At 37.1% G+C, this 19,075-nt stretch overlaps 2 protein-coding genes across 2 annotated transcripts in view; both read right to left on the bottom strand.

Annotated features, from left to right (window-relative positions):
- The window catches only part of LOC148009525 (uncharacterized), a 31,159-nt gene extending 12,320 nt beyond the window's left edge, over positions 1–18,839 (bottom strand). Inside the window, exons 1-5 of the mRNA XM_087672946.1 lie at positions 18,703–18,839; positions 11,355–11,457; positions 8,113–8,138; positions 4,778–4,803; positions 3,873–3,992 (exon numbers count right to left, since the gene is read on the bottom strand). Of these exons, the coding sequence (XP_087529072.1) occupies positions 3,873–3,992; positions 4,778–4,803; positions 8,113–8,138; positions 11,355–11,399 (217 nt within the window). The 5' untranslated portion in view covers positions 11,400–11,457; positions 18,703–18,839. The remainder of the gene's footprint in view (positions 1–3,872; positions 3,993–4,777; positions 4,804–8,112; positions 8,139–11,354; positions 11,458–18,702) is intronic.
- LOC148009526 (Ankyrin repeat family protein) lies at positions 17,059–18,842 on the bottom strand. The gene is made up of 2 exons (XM_087672945.1): positions 18,711–18,842; positions 17,059–18,032 (listed from the first exon to the last, which is right to left on the bottom strand). Exons 1-2 carry the CDS (start codon positions 18,821–18,823, stop codon positions 17,426–17,428), a joined length of 720 nt encoding a protein of 239 aa, XP_087529071.1. The 5' UTR covers positions 18,824–18,842; the 3' UTR covers positions 17,059–17,425.
- Positions 18,843–19,075: the final 233 nt, after the last annotated feature.

Consider the following 19,075-nt stretch of genomic DNA (forward strand, 5'->3'; position numbering starts at 1 on the left):
GATGTTGCAATGGTGGCAACATTACTTTTCCATTTCGACAACAGTGTCTTTCAAACAAAATCGACCCTTGAACCCGAGTCTTGCATCTCCACAACTTAGCTGAACACCTTTCACACATCACACAAAGACTCCGGCTCTTGAAGTAGTAGTGTTGACATTGCTGGGTGAACATCCATTGCAGGCAAAGCATTTAAAATGGAGCACAATCCACCACTTTGGGGATCAAAAACAGCAATATTATGAACACGTGACTCATTAGCCACGGAATTTTCCACATTGTGGTGATTTCCAAAATCTAAACCAACATGCTGTTCAACTGGCTCATTATCCCCATTTACAAATTCAACATGGCGAGACACACTCTCACAAACCACTCCACTAAGATTTCCCCCATGTTGGCACTTAGACATTGAAGCATTATTAATATGTGACTCGAAAGTCACATGATTAAGACCATTGCAACCACCCACTAATGGCAAAGCATTCGTCAAATCCACACCAAACTGTCGCAGGGCTTGAAATCCCCTAATGGTTCTATCCGGTGATGGCAAAACATTAGCCACATCTATACCAAACTGTGGTTGGCCTAGTTCACGATGACCATTTAGAATCTCCTCATGGAACGTCAAGTTTTCAATGTCTTTTTGAATGGATCCACCACGATCTAAAATCCCTTTTCAAGCCCTGAGTCTAGTAACATGTTGTCGCTCATACCTCGTGGAAGTAAGCATGTCCCTACGAACACGCAACACATGGTCCCTGCCAGTTGCTCGATGCGAACACCCCATATTGATCAATTGGCCACAAAACCTATTATCAACCTATACACACATTTAATATTTAAATATCAAAATATTAAGATTAAATATCAAGACACAAAACCAGTACAACCCAGTCAATGTATCTATCTAAAAAGATGCTGCGCCCGCCCATTAGAGAGAGAGAGAGAGAGAGAGAGAGAGAGAGAGAGAGAGAGAGAGAGCCTGGTTGCTAAGATAGAAGTAACCTTGGTAATAAACACATGCACAATTAATGGTTATTTTAATTAATTAACAAAAGAAAGTAAACATGCAACTGCAGAAACGACTATCAATACACTTTATCAAAGGCATGGTTTGATTTCTAAACTAAATGTATTGCGTACATTCGATGCACACAATATATCAAATTTAAATATACCAACCATCATTGGACTATCAAATCTGCTCCATGTAAATATCAAGAAAGAGACATCACGTCATACACACTCAATACATTTTACTCAAATACACTTTGTTATATCAAAATTCTTACACATCTTAGCACTTTCCACGTAGGCTTTACAAAAAAGAAGCAAATATTATCATAAAAAGTGCTAGCCCATGCACTTTAAAATACGCAACACAGTCTGAACCTATAAGTTCCAACCTAAGTAATTTTTGCATTATACAAAGAGATCCTTGCGCAACACATACACATAGTCTCCTTAGATGCGGTCGTTCATCTGACGGCTCAATTGTTGCAACAAAGCATTAAACCTACTAACATTCATTTGAAACTCCAAGAACGGCAATCGACAACCCCTCTGGCAGATCACAGGTTCATGGTCATCTCCAAGCCCCCAAACCGAAGCCCACATATCGTTCACCAGCAGATTCATTAATCTGCTTGTCTCAGAAATAATTGTTGAAAGTGCCCTTACTTCACCACCCAGATCAGTCGACACTTGCTGGAGAACACCCTGCGTGTGCTTTGTCTCGCACACAACATCATACAGACCTTTAGCCTGTTCTTGTAACTCCATTGAGTACATGGCAAGCGCACTATCAACACGCGTACATAAACTCGTCTGCATTTCCATCAACTCATTCATCTTGGCCTCAAGTTTTTTAAAGTCCGAAGCACCCGAAGTAGCCCTTGTGTTTCTTCGAATCTTTGCAGCTCTTGTACATTTAGCAACATGCATCTCTTGTTCCCTTGCCACCTCTTTCATTTTTCGCACATTCATTCTATTAGAGCCCATACGTTGGCTGCAATGAAAGCGTCGAAGAGATGATGTCGTAGCCATTTTGTTTAATTCAATTGAATCCACTACATTCAATGGAGTCGAAAGCACTACGTCGGGAATATCTCCTATGGCTTCGCTTTGTTCCATGGCTACACCAAACGTCAAGACATAAGTGATAGACACATTCACAACCACAAAACCTAAATGCATGAAACAATATATGTACACTATGCATGAGTGCTATCGTGCACACATGGCACTCACCAAGTACATCCGCACAATCTTCTTGAGAGTAAAGCACATGTCCTATACATGAAGGTATTCCCAGTCTCGAAATACTTTTTGGTGCCAATCCCATAGGACACACAATAACTTACCAACTCACATTCGCAACCACAAACCGTAAATACTTATATGTACGCTACACATCAGTACTATCATGTACACATGGCACTCACCAAGTTCCAACCACGCATTGCCTAAAGGCCCTGCCAATGGATCTTCATTCATGTACATCTGCACTATCTTGAGAGAAAAAAACATCTCCTATATAGAAAGGTGTCCCCAATCTTGAAATACTTATTGGTGTCAATCCCATAGGCCACACAGTAGCTTACCAACTCACATTCACAACCACAAACCCTAAATGCATGAAAGAACACATAAGCCATCTAAGTATGAGAGAGAAAGAGAGAGGAGTGAGGGAGACAAACTATACAAAACGTCGCAACATATCAAAGCTACAATCATTCTATGTATCTAATCCAATATAAGTTACAAAAGTACATTAGCCAAATTGCTTAGTAATCGAGAGAGAAACATAGAGAAACAGAGAAAAAGATGGCCAGATAAAATGGTTTAAAAGACACATACGATGTGTTTCAAAATGAAGATTTTCATCAAACAATTCATTTAAGAAGTCTTGCAACAATTACATATACCAAGCAAACCACGACAAAGAAGCACTGGTTAACATTGCCAAAAACATTTTGTGAACCACTATTCAAAGATGCAACGTTCTCTAGTGCATATTAAGGGCAATGATCTCCAGTGCGCCAGAAGATAAGCCTGCACGGCGATTCATTTGCGTTAACATTGCTGAAAATCTATTTAGATAAACTTTCAAAGAAGTAAGTTGCACATCAAGAGCAATGTTCTCTGGTGCAACTAAGCTCTCGTTCTTGTGTGCAATCAGCTCACATACTCCATCCTCTATACAACCTGCACTATCAAGAATATCTTTCAGCTTCTCTTCTTAATCGTTCGAAGATCTAGCACATGGCCACCAATTTTTCTGGATATGTTCATAAATGTCACCTATATAACCCTTGATCTCTTCTAACTCGCCCTGTATCGTTACTGCATCAACAAGGTGCCCTTCATATTTCTCGTCCAACATTCTCTCAATCCTCTGTAGACGATCACCAATGTTCTCAGAAATTGAAATCGAAGGTTTTGGACGCCGAAATAGTGTCTTCACTTGCTTTTCAATCCCATCCAAGCGACGAATAAACCTTAAGGAACCAACGGAGCTATCATGCCCAGCAACATGCTTAAGTGCACGACAAACAACCTTTTTTCTCGTGGCCTCCTTTATTTTGTGTGCATTCATTTGCACGTTAGAAGTGCACTGTATAACATCTTCTACAGACATATTCTTATTTGCTGTAGAAGTCTCCATACTGGACAAAAAGACGCGTTAGCCTTGAGGGATATATAAACTAACTAAACAACCAAAACTAACTAAATATCTATATAAAATAACTAACTAAACTAACTAAACACAAACAACTAAAACTAAACTCTCTCTCTCTCTCTCTCTCTCTCTCTCTCTCTCTCTCTCTCTCTCTCTCTCTCTCTCTCTCTCTCTCTCTCTCTCTCTCACCGACAGGAGATCCGGAGGATTCTTGATCTACATCGACAGCAGACTGAGATCCGACGACACTCGACACATTGGATCTCAGATCTCCAGTTTGCTCTTTCTCCACCGTCGATGTACCACATCCTGCATCCAAGAGGGATCACCTGCTATTAGCGACTTCGACGACTGCTACTACATCCCAGGATAGTATATCTCCCTGCATCTGTTACATATACACATCGCACCACTTTATCACAGCTGACAGTTGTTCCCCTATCACAGCCGACATTTGTTCCCCTTTTATAGCCATTATCTGGAGTACCAGAGCTACATACGCACATACACATATACGACACTTATCACACTCACAACACCGTATTTTTAGTTTCCAATTTTTAGCTTTTCATTCAGCACTTTTATTTTGGATAGCTGGACCTCATCAGTTGTATCACAGTTTGTCTCATAGGCCAGTTTTGGTCTTTAGAAGACGTTAATATAACTTTCTTTCTTTCTTTCTTTCTTTCTCTCTCAAGTAACTAACACATATATAAACTAAAACCAAAAAACAAACTAACCCTAAACTATACCTAAAGTAACTACTACCTTACTAACCCTAAACTATAACTAAGTAAACTAACTAAACTAACCCTAAACTTTAGATTGTGTGTTAAATAATAATGTAACTAACTTATCTAATCAACTAACTGAATAAACTAACTAAACTAAATAAAGTAACTAATAAAGTAACTAAATAAAATAAACTAAATAACTAAACTAAATAAACAACCAAAACTAACTAACCACAAATCTAACTAAACTAACTAAGAACCTATTTAACTAACTAACTTACTATATTTAACTAACTAACTTACTATTTAAACCTGAGAGAGAGAGAGAGAGAGAGAGAGAGAGAGAGAGAGATCACCGACCTGAAATAGCAATCCTCACAAACAAACTGCACAAAATAAACCAAAATACCAATAAATAAACTAAACCAACACATATATAAACTAAACCAAAAAAACAAACTAACCCTAAACTATATCTAAAGTAACTACTACATTACTAACCCTAAACTATATTTAAAGTAACTAACACACAATCTAAAGTAACTACTAACTTACAATTTAACTTATCTAATCAACTAACAAAATAAATTAACTAAATAAAATAACAACCAAAACTAACTAAATAACTATATAAAATAAGTAAATAAACTAACTAAACTAACTAACCACAAACAACCAAAACCAAACTCTCTCACTCTCACTCACACACACACACACACACACACACTCTCTCTCTCTCTCTCTCTCTCTCTCTCTCTCTCTCTCTCTCTCTCTCTCTCTCTCTCTCTCTCTCTCTCTCTCTCTCTCTCTCTCTCTCTCTCTCTCTCTCTCTCTCTCTCTCTCTCTCTCTCTCTCTCTCTCTCTCTCTCTCTCTCAAGTAACTAACACACGATCTAAAGTAACTATTACTTACTATTTAACTAAATAAAATAACTAAATAAACTAAATGACTAATTAAATAAACTAACTAAACGAACTAAACAATCAAAACTAACTAAATAAACTAACTAAATAAAATAACTAAATAACTAATGACTAATTAAATAGACTAACTAAACGAACTAAACAATCAAAACTAACTCTCTCTCTCTCTCTCTCTCTCTCTCTCTCTCTCTCTCTCTCTCTCTCTCTCTCTCTCTCTCTCTCTCTCTCTCTCTCTCCAAACTAAAACTAAAACAACAAACATATATAAACTAAAACAAAAAACAAACTAACCCTAAACTAAATAAATTACCAAATAAATTACCAAACTACTAACTAACTAAATAAATTACCAAAACTAACTAACTAACTAAATAAATTACCAAAACTAACTAAATAACTAAATAAAATAACTAAACAACCAAAACTAAATAAATAACTAAATAACTAACTAAATAACTAAATAACTAAATAACTAACTAAATAACTAAATAACTAACTAAACTAACTAACCACAAATCTAACCAAACTAACTAACAACCTATTTAACGAACTAACACAGAGAGAGAGAGAGAGAGAGAGAGAGATCACCGACCTGAAATACCAATCCTCACAAACAAACTGCACAAAATAAGCCAAAATAAACCAAAATACCAATAAATTAAACCATACCAACCAAACCAACCTCTCTCTCTCTCTCTCTCTCTCTCTCTCTCTCTCTCTCTCTCTCTCTCTCTCTCTCTCTCTCTCTCTCTCTCTCTCTCTCTCTCTCTCTCTCTCTCTCTCTCTCTCTCTCTCTCTCTCCAAAACTAAAACTAAAACTAAAACTTTAAAAAAAACTAACCCTAAACTAAATAAATTACCAAATAAATTACCAAACTACTAACTAACAAATTAAATTACCAAAACTAACCAACTAACTAAACAAATTACCAAAACTAACTAAATAACTAAATAAACTAACTAAATAAACTAAATGACTAATTAAATAAACTAACTAAACGAACTAAACAATCAAAACTAACCTCTCTCTCTCTCTCTCTCTCTCTCTCTCTCTCTCTCTCTCTCTCTCTCTCTCTCTCTCTCTCTCTCTCTCTCTCTCTCTCTCTCTCTCTCTCTCTCTCTCTCTCTCTCTCTCTCTCTCTCTCTCTCCAAACTAAAACTAAAACAACAAACATATATAAACTAAAACAAAAAAACAAACTAACCCTAAACTAAATAAATTACCAAATAAATTACCAAACTACTAACTAACTAAATAAATTACCAAAACTAACTAAATAACTAAATAAAATAACTAAATAAACTAAATGACTAATTAAATAAACAAACTAACTAAATGAACTAAACAATCAAAACTAACTAAATAACTAAATAAATAAACTAACTAATCACATATCTAAAGTAACTAAACATATCTAAAGTAACTACTAAATCTAAATTAACTACTAACTAACTAAATAAATTACCAAAACTAACTAAATAACTAAATAAATTACCAAAACTAACTAAATGATTAACTAACCCTAAACTAATCACATATCTAAAGTAACTAACACACAATCTAATCTAAAGTAACTACTAACTAACTAAATAAATTACCAAAACTAACTAAATAAACTAAATAAACAAACTAACTAAACGAACTAAACAATCAAAACTAACACACAATCTAATCTAAAGTAACTCAACACGCTTCTCTCTCTCTCTCTCTCTCTCTCTCTCTCTCTCTCTCTCTCTCTCTCTCTCTCTCTCTCTCTCTCACGGAGCAGCGAACTTGGATCGAAAAGCAGCGAGCATGTGATCGCAGGCGCAGCATCAAAAAGCCATGTGACTGCAGGCGCAGCATCTGTGACCGCAGGATGAGAGAGAGAGAGAAGTAATTCTCTCTGTACCACACGTTAGAGAGAGAGAGAGAAGTAAAGGCGCTTCTCTCTCTCTCTCACGTGTCAGACGACACGTCAGAGAGATAGAGAAGCGCCTTTACTTTCTCTCTCTCTCTAACGTGTTACGACACGTCAGAGAGTCTCTCTCTGACGGACGTCAGAGAGAGAGAGAGAGAAGCTTGTTTACTCTCTCTCTCTGTCTGACGTGTCACGACGACACGTCAGACAGAGAGAGAGAGAGTAAACGCGCTTCTCTCTCTCTTTGACGTCCGTCAGAGAGAGACTCTCTGACGGATGCTTCTCTCTCTCTCTGACGTCCGTCAGAGAGAGACTCTCTGGCGTGTCTCCACGCTGCGACTGCTGGGCGACTATTGGCGACTGGCTGCGACTAGCGACTACTGGACGACACATCTACTACTGGGCGACACGTCGACTGGCACGCTGCGACTGGCATGTCTACCGGGTAATCAAAACTAACTAAATAAACTAACTAAATAAAATAACTAAATAACTAATGACTAATTAAATAGAATAACTAAACGAACTAAACAATCAAAACTAACCTCTCTCTCTCTCTCTCTCTCTCTCTCTCTCTCTCTCTCTCCAAACTAAAACTAAAACAACAAACATATATAAACTAAAACAAAAAACAAACTAACCCTAAACTAAATAAATTACCAAATAAATTACCAAACTACTAACTAACTAAATAAATTACCAAAACTAACTAACTAAATAAATAAATTACCAAAACTAACTAAATAACTAAATAAAATAACTAAACAACCAAAACTAAATAAATAACTAAATAACTAACTAAACTAACTAACCACAAATCTAACCAAACTAACTAACTGAGAGAGAGAGAGAGAGAGAGAGATCACCGACCTGAAATACCAATCCTCACAAACAAACTGCACAAAATAAGCCAAAATAAACCAAAATACCAATAAATTAAACCATACCAAGCAAACCAACCTCTCTCTCTCTCTCTCTCTCTCTCTCTCTCTCTCTCTCTCTCTCTCTCTCTCTCTCTCTCTCTCTCTCTCTCTCTCTCTCTCTCTCTCTCTCTCTCTCTCTCTCTCTCTCTCTCTCTCTCTCTCTCTCTCTCTCTCTCTCTCCCCCAAACTAAAACTAAAACTAAAACTTTAAAAAAAATTACCCTAAACTAAATAAATTACCAAATAAATTACCAAACTACTCACTAAAAAATTAAATTACCAAAACTAACCAACTAACTAAACAAATTACCAAAACTAACTAAAGAACTAAATAAACTAACTAAATAAACTAAATGACTAATTAAATAAACTAACTAAACAAACTAAACATCAAAACTAACTAAATAAACTAACTAAATAACTAATGACTAATTAAATAAACTAACTAAACGAACTAAACAATCAAAACTAACCTCTCTCTCTCTCTCTCTCTCTCTCTCTCTCTCTCTCTCTCTCTCTCTCTCTCTCTCTCTCTCTCTCTCTCTCTCTCTCTCTCTCTCTCTCTCTCTCTCTCTCTCTCTCTCTCTCTCTCTCTCTCTCTCTCTCTCTCTCTCTCTCCAAACTAAAACTAAAACAACAAACATATATAAACTAAAACAAAAAAAACAAACTAACCCTAAACTAAATAAATTACCAAATAAATTACCAAACTACTAACTAACTAAATAAATTACCAAAACTAACTAACTAAATAAATAAATTACCAAAACTAACTAAATAACTAAATAAACTAAATGACTAATTAAATAAACAAACTAACTAAATGAACTAAACAATCAAAACTAACTAAATAACTAAATAAATAAACTAACTAATCACATATCTAAAGTAACTAACACATATCTAAAGTAACTACTAAATCTAAAGTAACTACTAACTAACTAAATAAATTACCAAAACTAACTAAATGATTAACTAACCCTAAACTAATCACATATCTAAAGTAACTAACACACAATCTAATCTAAAGTAACTACTAACTAACTAAATAAATTACCAAAACTAACTAAATAAACTAAACAAACAAACTAACTAAACGAACTAAACAATCAAAACTAACACACAGTCTAATCTAAAGTAACTCAACACGCTCTCTCTCTCTCTCTCTCTCTCTCTCTCTCTCTCTCTCTCTCTCTCTCTCTCTCTCTCTCTCTCTCTCTCTCTCTCTCTCTCTCGGAGCAGCGAGCTTGGATCGAAAAGCAGCGAGCGTGTGATCGCAGGCGCAGCATCAAAAAGCCATGTGACTGCAGGCGCAGCATCTGTGACCGCAGGATGAGAGAGAGAGAGAAGTAATTCTCTCTCTACCACACGTTAGAGAGAGAGAGAGAAGCACCTTTACTCTCTCTCTCTCTCTGACGTGTTACGACATGTCAGAGAGAGAGAGAGAGAAGCGTGTTTACTCTCTCTCTCTGTCTGACGTGTCGCGACGACACGTCAGACAGAGAGAGAGAGTAAACGCGCTTCTCTCTCTCTTTGACATCCGTCAGAGAGTCGCGCTTCTCTCTCTCTCTGATGTCCGTCAGAGAGAGACTCTCTGACGTGTCTGCACGCTGCAAGACTGCTGGGCGACTATTGGCGACTGGCTGCGACTGGCAACTACTGGGCGACACGTCGACTAGCACGCTGCGACTGGCATGTCTACCGGGCAACTGGCGACTGGTGTAGAGAGGAAGAAAGCATGTCAGATCGACAGAGAACTAAACGCCGACGGGCCCGGCCGCACACACGTCAGAGAGAGAGAGACTCTCTGACGTCTATCGGGCGACTGGGCTGCTATCGAGCTGCTGGACTGGCAGTGGTGACGACGCTCAAGCACTCCACATGTGTGGAGCTGACGCCGACGGGTGCAGAGATACTCCAGAGTCCACATACTCCAGAGATACTCTAGAGAAGCACGTCAACGTGAGAGAGAGAGAGAGAGAACGAACACAAAAATGCTGAGATAGAGAGAGAGAGGACTGACCTCTTGCCTGCTGCTTGCACCTGAGTGAGAGTGAGAGTGAGGGTGAAAGTGAGAATGAGAGTGAGAGTGAGAGAAGAAGAGAAGGTGGTGGAAGGAGACCATGTTCCATTCTACTCCCAATCATGTGACATTAATGGTCACTTACCTTTCATTCTACTCCCAATCATGTGACATTAATGGTCACTTTGGTTTGGTTTGGGAGCCAGGTTCGGGAGCACTGTGGTGGTTCGACACTTTCCCGAACCTGTAGCTCAAATAATAATGTAGTATAGATGAGATTCCTAAATGATTGTGTACTTCTTAGTTGGATAATGCACTCGGGAGAAATGATAATATGGACTCAAGTATAGCACACTGTATTAAGTATAATTATTATTAATGTGTCACACAAAGAGTTTTGTGAAGTGTGAGAAATAGACCACCTAATTGACTGCTTGTGACACGAATTATCATCGATAGTATAAACAAGAATTTATATGCAATTTCTTATTATAGAATGCTCATTATAATTTCTCAACTTTCAACACTTGATAGTGCACATACAATAAAAAGAAATCCAACACCAATGAAGGTATGCGCTCATCACTTCCCTAAGACCTTGTTGGACCACTTACATTGAGTGTTGGAGGGCATACCAATTTAGAAATTTGAAAACATAAAGTTACTTAGTACATGCAATAAATGAATGGACAAGAGCCATTTACGTCAAAATCATGTGCCCATATATATGTGAACTTCATTTGAGACACTATGGTTGAAATCTCCAATACATTAGTCTATACACATCATTTTGTGAGTTTCTTAATGGCCCAATTACACAATAATATAAATGAAAATTTTTATGATTTATTTATAAAAACTAAAAATTTAAATTATGTAGGCTCACAAGTAATACTTGCATACAAAAGGTGAACATTCCTTAGGATCTATTATTCAATTAGAAAGTAGATGTAGCACCTTTCTTGCTCATGGAATTTGGACCATCAACAAGCTCTAGTGACCTCTACATTCCCTCTACAATGGTTCATAAACATTAAAAATAAGTACTATTCCTTAAATTATATAACTCAAAACCAAATTATTTATTGCTTAAGTACCACATATAGAATGGAAAAGGTAACCATGTTGGTAATAAATGCCATCAAAATAGTTATGCATAGACGTACCATCATCCTTCTCCTCAATGAGACTGAGGTAAGTAGGCCACACATTGCCCACAAAGCCTATATCATGAACATGCTTTTGGATGGAATTGAGTGCTCCATCTACCTGTAAAAGCAAATAGGATTAAAAAAAAGGTAATAATGATTTGACACAATTATTGTCCATTGTAAAGTTCAACACATATGTGGCAAAAAAAGCATCATTCTAGTACATGCCTCCTCAATATGCAACAATGAATCTACCAAGGTAGTATCCCCATTAACTTGGAACCTTGTATGTATGCTAGACATGAATTTAACACATGTACACTTCATTCCAACTTGAGAGAGAAACAATTTGTATTCTTAATTAGAGATCCTCCCACCCACCCTATTCCCCCCTCCATCTGTAGCAAACAAAGAATTTACACTTTACAAACCTAATTATTTTCCTCTTGTCTTTATAGGTCTAATCTCATTTTTTATAACATTAACGGTATTGTTGCCAACCATGAAAATAGAGTAAGAGGCAATTGGATTCTAAAAGAGGAGAAGAAATAGTACTCATATATTTGGTCTATTCTCTTTCACTAAATCCCAAAGGCATGCACTAGTAAATAGATCTACTCTAAAAGAAAGATCATGGCCATAATGACTTGTGAGATCAAAAGTCTATGTCTTCCATGTTTGCAGTAGAAAACGAATGTAAAAAAGTGACTTTTAAAAATCATTTTAAAGCATGACTCTAACCATATGGAAATGAAAAAAAAAAAGTAAATTGTTTTCACAATAAGAGAATTTAATTGTTCTCATAACAAGATCATATAGAACTAATGTTGGAAAACATTGTATCTACAAGTGCCTGAGACCCACTATGCTCGATAGCACCACCCATCAAGAGCATATGACTAGGATGAGAGGATGATGCAACCTTAAAAAAACAAAATTGTATTACACATCAAGCAAGAAGACATACCAAACACATTTTATGCAAAGAAAAATTTTGGATGCACTATGCAAACTTGCACGTCTTCCAATGCAAATGCTCATGGTACCTAGTGGTGATGGCACATGTGAGTGACTATGTGTACACAAAGCCATGTGGCAAACTTGTAGTCTTTGCAAGTTTGTGAAGAAAATTTAAGAAAGTTATACAAATCTGACTAATAACATGGCATTTGAAATCTTTTCAAATGAACAAAATGTTCGATTTACTCCATTATTAAAATGTGCATCAAACTTAATTGCAAGATAATATAACAGCTTTAAAAGAGTTGTTTATAGTGGTAACCATCTTGTGCATTTTCATTGTAGCCTTTATAAACCATCATTCATGACAAATATGGTTACAAAATTGGCTTTATAATTGGTTTCATAAGTATTAGGCTTTCATTAATCATGTATTCATTACAATGAAGTACCTCCCTTCTAGAGCTAGTTATTAAAAGAACATGTTTCTTCTTTTTAACTATTGAATATACAAAAGATAAGAGTGATGTGAATGCATACATGTTCTAGAGAAAGTATATGGAACAAAATTGTAGGGTTTTGAGATATCAAATCACCTAGAGAACATATGATCTTATTCAAGCAAAATGATGAATGAACTTCCTCAAAATTGTAAGGATGAGTCCAAATAACTAAGCATACCTACAAAATCCATGTAAAAGTGCATCCTTAAGTATATCCCTATTTAGGGGGGCACATTCTCCCAAGATATAAAGCATGAGGGAATTTCTTCTTCCATACCTAAAGGCCAACAAGCATCAAAAGTAAGAGTAACTAAAGACTTAGGATTGTCCCTAAAGGACAAGCATCACGATAAGAAGAACTATAGATAAAGCAAACACTTAGGAGTCTATGTAAAGGCCCAACTCCAATGAAGCATCACCACAACAACCATAGATAAAGAAAGAGTTTATATCGTCCATAATTTCCTTTTCACCATATTACAAACCTAGTCACACCCACAATCCATAACACCCACAATCCATAATTCATTGAGCAAAACTAACTTGAAACCACAAGGGTTTACTTATTCAACTAACATGTTGGAAGCCTACATCAATAATCCAAAATTTGGCAATAGGAAAACCACCTCAAAAGGCTGTAAAGCACGTTACTTTTTCTCATAATAGGCTTGTAATGCATTTAAGTCTTCACATTACTTTTCCTCATAATGGGTTGAAAAGCACATCCTCATAACAAGCTTGTAAAGCATTTTGTATCCATATTATATACATGTTGATTACACAATTACTTGCATCATCCTAAATTGAAGAAATTTTGTTGTCTATGGTGTTTTGTACTACCAATGGATTCTAAAATAGCATGCAAATCACTTCAAATCAATAAAGTATCACACTATGCTAAAATGTCTCATGGGTGCAAAAGCTATAAGAGTTGAATCAAATGAAGCAAATGCTCAGTTCACAACACAACCCCATTTTTAAAAACATAGGTCACATATAAAAAAATGCTTCAAGCAGCAAAAAGAAGCCTTGATTAACAATACATCTAGTGTTAGCCATCAAAATCTAATATTAAAAAGTATATTACTTTGGGAACTATGAATGTCCTCTCAAGACTGATTTATCTACTTCACTATCTCAAGCTACTATAGGCCATGTAGACAACATGCCAGAGCTCTCTCTCTCTCTCTCTCTCTCTCTCTCTCTCTCTCTCTCTCTCTCTCTCTCTCTCTCTCTCTCTCTCTCTCTCTCTCTCTCTCTCTCTCTCTCTCTCTCTGCATAAAAGCAAGAAAATTGGCATTGCCTAACATAATCTAAAGGATATAGTTCTTCGATGTATAAAGGTAGCATCTAGTGTCACTTTTACTCGAATAAAAGGGTTCTCTTTGCTCTCCAAAACAAAAAGGCTTTTTGAAAACTATCACATTAAATTTCAACAAAGATTAAAACCTATAGAGGCAACTTATAATGCACATGGATAAATATTAGGGTCTTTCATGAGGTTGATCCTATTGTCAATCAATCTAGAGCGTTGAGTTGTTCACATTTAGAAATTTATCATCATCTTAAGCTCTACATTTCTACTCATACCCAACTACATAAAACAATTGCTTGTGCATGCATGGATTTGAAATATTAGGGTCTTTCATGAGGTTGATCCTATTATCAATCAATCTAGAGCTTTGAGTGGTTCACATTTAGAAATTTATTATTATCTTAAGCTCTGCATTTCTACTCATACCCAACTACACCAAACAATTGCTTGTGCATGCATGGATTTGAAAAATGGATTCAATCATCATATTTTAGGTTTATAGCATTCAAAAGGAATCAAAACCAAGTGATAAAGGAACAAATGAAGACTTACGACACATTAGCAATCACCCCATACTTGTTATAATCCATGCACAATGATTTACAAAAACAACCCACCGCTACCTGTACACTAGGCAAACCATCAAACTCCCAAATTTGCATGCCCTACCAAAGCCACTTGTACCAAAACCCACATGTGTTAACTACAACTATCAAACCACATACAAAACCACCAGCCAAGTAGAACCACAAATCTCTATTTGCCGTTTACATTGCCATTATTGTTATGTCCTCTCCCTTGGATTCCTTCTGTCCTCAAACAGTCAATTTCTAGCTTCTGATTTTCTACATGTGTGAATACAATTTTTGGACTAGTATGGAGACCGTTATATGTAGTTTACCATACTTTCTATTCCAACCTTATTCAAATTTACTTTCTATTCCAACCTTATTCAAATTTGTCATTGAATATTTGAACCACCTCTTTTCAAACCTCAACCATGTGTATGCAAAAATGTAGACTTTTACCACTATTTTCTCTTCAAATACACTATAACATACATTTAATTACTTGTAGAGTTAAGCTTCCATTGCACCATTTCAATTTAATATAATGCACATCTTATTTTTAACTAAAATGATGTTAATTGGAATCAAATAAACCCCCTCATTACACATCCATGATGCACCTTTCAATCTCCATTTATTTATTAATAAAACAAACCCCTCCACTCATATTCATCCATGTAAACATGCTTTTCACACAATTAATTATAATGAGAATGATCCTTACCATCATTCACTTATTAATAAAACAAACCCCTCCACTCATATTCATCCATGTAAACATGCTTTTCACACAATTAATTATAATGAGAATGATCCTTACCATCATTCACTTGTGCATTAGTGCCAACAATATATACTTATGACAAATGAACCTAAACTCGAAGACCCAATTTAGTTGGTCATGTGAAAGGATTGCCTTATCCATCTTACATTAGGACCCACTGTGGATCTTTTTAGATCGCCTAATTCAAGGAATCCCATTAGCAATGAACACATCCACATGATTGTACATTGCATGTGCTTACTTCTTTTCAGGGAATACACAAACATGGGGAGAGAGGAGTCCATTCTCATCAATCCTTTGGTTCTCAACCAATAGTCTACAATATACTACACAACATCATCATCTTGATAGTGACTCCTTAGCACATAAATGATGTTCTCCCTCACTTCCCTATTCTATCATATCACGGCCAGTTCCATTAACATTGATATGTAGGAAGTCATTTTATCATGCTTGGGAGTTTTCTTGTGTTGTATTTCATAAAGCTTTCGATTATATATGCATGTGGGTCATGTCTTCCCATAGGATCATATAATGCAATATGTCCTTGTATAGGTGTCTTTGTTGATGTCTATATCCTTACCAAGCACTTATTCCACGTTCTTCTTTGTAGGATCCCCCTACTGTGTATCATGGTCTGTGTATTGTGTTCTGTTTGTAGGAAGCATTTCCTAGACCGAAAGTCATTACCAAAGCTCAAGTCTTCACTATTTCTTGTGGTGCGTTCAGGTACTTTTGGGCATCTTCTTCGAATATCACTCATCATTGTATGTATTGTGATGTTAAAGGTTTCTAGCAAAACTCAATTGTGATATGGAGCACTGCAATGTTCCCTAGGGGCTTGTATGTGCCGTCAAATCAGAAAGAACACTGGTTACATCTCAAGTAAAACCCTCAAAAGCCCACAACGATAAAAGCCGAGACTGCCATCTTCAATAACTTGGAAGTCTACATTAGTGGCTGCCCTTCAGATTGCTCATCACCCTCTTTGACCTGTCAGCTCCAAGAGAGCCACAATCTCCTTTGAAGCCAGTCAGACAAAGCAGACACATCAATCTCACTATCCCCATGATGACTGCGCCAGTGTGTGGACTGGCTAAGACTCGGTTATTCTTCCCAATGCTTGTGCCACTGTGACGACTACCATCAAATGCAGAATCCCATGGCTCATTTTGTGTTTCTGGGACAACCTGCAACCAGCATGTCCACTTGTATCTACTGATTGTACCCTCATTAGGAAATCCTTGATTGACCCCAACCCAAACTGAGCCTGGCCTCATTCCACAATTAATGCCTGCCAAATTAGTAGCCCAACCTATAGTGGGCCCATCTGCCAACTGCTTTCCCAACTAATGGCGCAACCAGCAGCTATCTGGTCATTGGCCCTGCCTAGCCTGTCACATGTCTACTCTGTTTTGGCCAACATTGCATTCTGCTTTAGTTTGCCACTCATGGAGTCATACAGGCTGCTTGTCTTTTAACAGCACACTATTTTGCTTCATGTCAATGTGCCTTACATGACACACTGAAAAGAGCACAATGTTACCAAGCAACTGAACGTGGGCTGCTGAGGTCAACCTGTGACTAAAATACATGAGTATATGTATTACAGTCTATAATAAACGAGCATATACATAACATTACTTATGTACACTTATCGGCAGATCATTTGAAGGAAATTTGAAGCGAATATGTCTGGCTTTGAAGACAAAACCGAGCTCAAAGTGCTATATCTTAGTCTGTTTAGTGAGTGAAAATGGTCACATATAGCTTGTTCAAGATTGTTGTAGATGTGGAGCATAAAGCTAGTTGGTGCTCCACATAAAGTTCCACCAGCTGTTCCTTATAGACTTATGAGACAAGGAACCAAACTAATGTTTTGTGGAACTCATCATACTAATCAGAATAAAGCACACATATGCAAGTCTGAATGGTCCTTGCTTCGTACTCACTCTCTAGCCATTCTCCAAATCTTCAATTCCCTGATCTGTTGCCAGATGGGAAAGCTGAACCTTTACTTTTTTCATTGGAGGAGGTGAGTCATCTGCATTCAACTGATGTTTTGTATCCCCCTTATCTACTTGTGAGCCAGTGGTATCTTGATGGGTAGACTGATTTTGCAACGATTCATTTGTTTCTGTTGTATCATTATCATTATTCTTATCATGCTTCTCATGAGACTCAACATTTCCTGCACAACTTGTCTTTTCTGTCTCAAACGCAAGCATGATGCTACGAATGTCTTCATCTGTCGCAAGGTCAAAGGCTGTCTTACCTGCTTTGTTTGGGACTTCTGCACTGGCACCTTTTCTCAGCAACAATTTGATTACCTCTGCATGTTTCCCTTGGACTGCAAAATGTAAGGGTGTCAGACCCTTGCGTGTGCGATCATTCACAGAAGCTCCTGCACCCAAGAGAAGGCGAACAACCTGCATATGCCCCTTCTGGCATGCAAAATGAATTGCAGCCATCTCATCTGCAGCACCAGCTCTTACTTCTGCATGCTTGTCACACAAAATCCTAACCACCTCAGCGTGACCAGACCATGCTGCTAGGTGAAGCCTTGCAGTATGTTAAGAAGTGGCACTCATAAGGGGAGCACTTTGAATACTATCTTTTAACTGACGAAATTTCATCAACATAAAACAGCAACTTACGATATGTTGATCCAAAGATCGAAATGAAAGGCAAATGCTCAATGTTGCTAGCTTTCTCTCATATTGCTTAAGGACACTAGAGGGCAATCTTATACTAGATATCAGATCGTTTCAGGCTTTGCAACATCACATTGGTTTGACACTCTAAAACATAATCTAATACTAGACATCATGTTGCGCTGTCACATTGATTTGACACGCTGAAACCTGTCGCACAGCATCATCTTGATGCTGGTTTTTAGGTTACAGCCAGAAAACATATCAAGCAGCTGATAATCAAAGGTGTCCAAGCTAAAACACGCAGCAGAGAGGTTTTAAAGACCTCTGTGTAGATCAGACATTAGCAAAACCTAAGGAAATCTGACACGGCCTCAACCCGACCACCATACCGTAGGCCAGCTTGAAAAGAAACCGTTGAAAATCAAGTATACAGAAGTAAGAACAAACAAAACGTTCTGTAGATGAAAATCAAGTATACAGAAGTAAGAACAAACAAAACGTTCTGTAGAGGTGAACATTAAAAACGACATCGCACGCACTTCGCTTCATCAGATTTTCAACAGTCTTCGATTTACCAGGATACGGGGTACGAGAGTGTCGATCACGGGCGTTCACGGAGAGGGGGCTTGTGCTGAGAATGCGTAGAAGCTCGGCCACATCACCTGCACGCGCAGCGTCATGAATAGTGGTCGCCATAGCTTCACAGAATGCAAGCTTCAAGATCGATGAATTTAAAATATTCATCACCTAAATAATAAAATAGTGAGTATTACATTTGGAAAAAACAAGCTGTTTAGGACAAACAAAGATTTAAATGATGCTTAGAAGCCAACACAAGAGCATGCAACATCCTTACAAAATATTTTTGTTATGTAGTTTCATTTAATTAAGGTAAGATATTTACATCACCATAAACTAGGTTGACATGTGCAGTCACATGGTCGATTT

This window comes from Lygodium microphyllum, chromosome 30, assembly GCF_053477565.2.
Source record: "Lygodium microphyllum isolate KBCC chromosome 30, Lygodium_microphyllum_v1.1.10, whole genome shotgun sequence".
NCBI classification, from domain to species: Eukaryota; Viridiplantae; Streptophyta; class Polypodiopsida; order Schizaeales; family Lygodiaceae; genus Lygodium; species Lygodium microphyllum.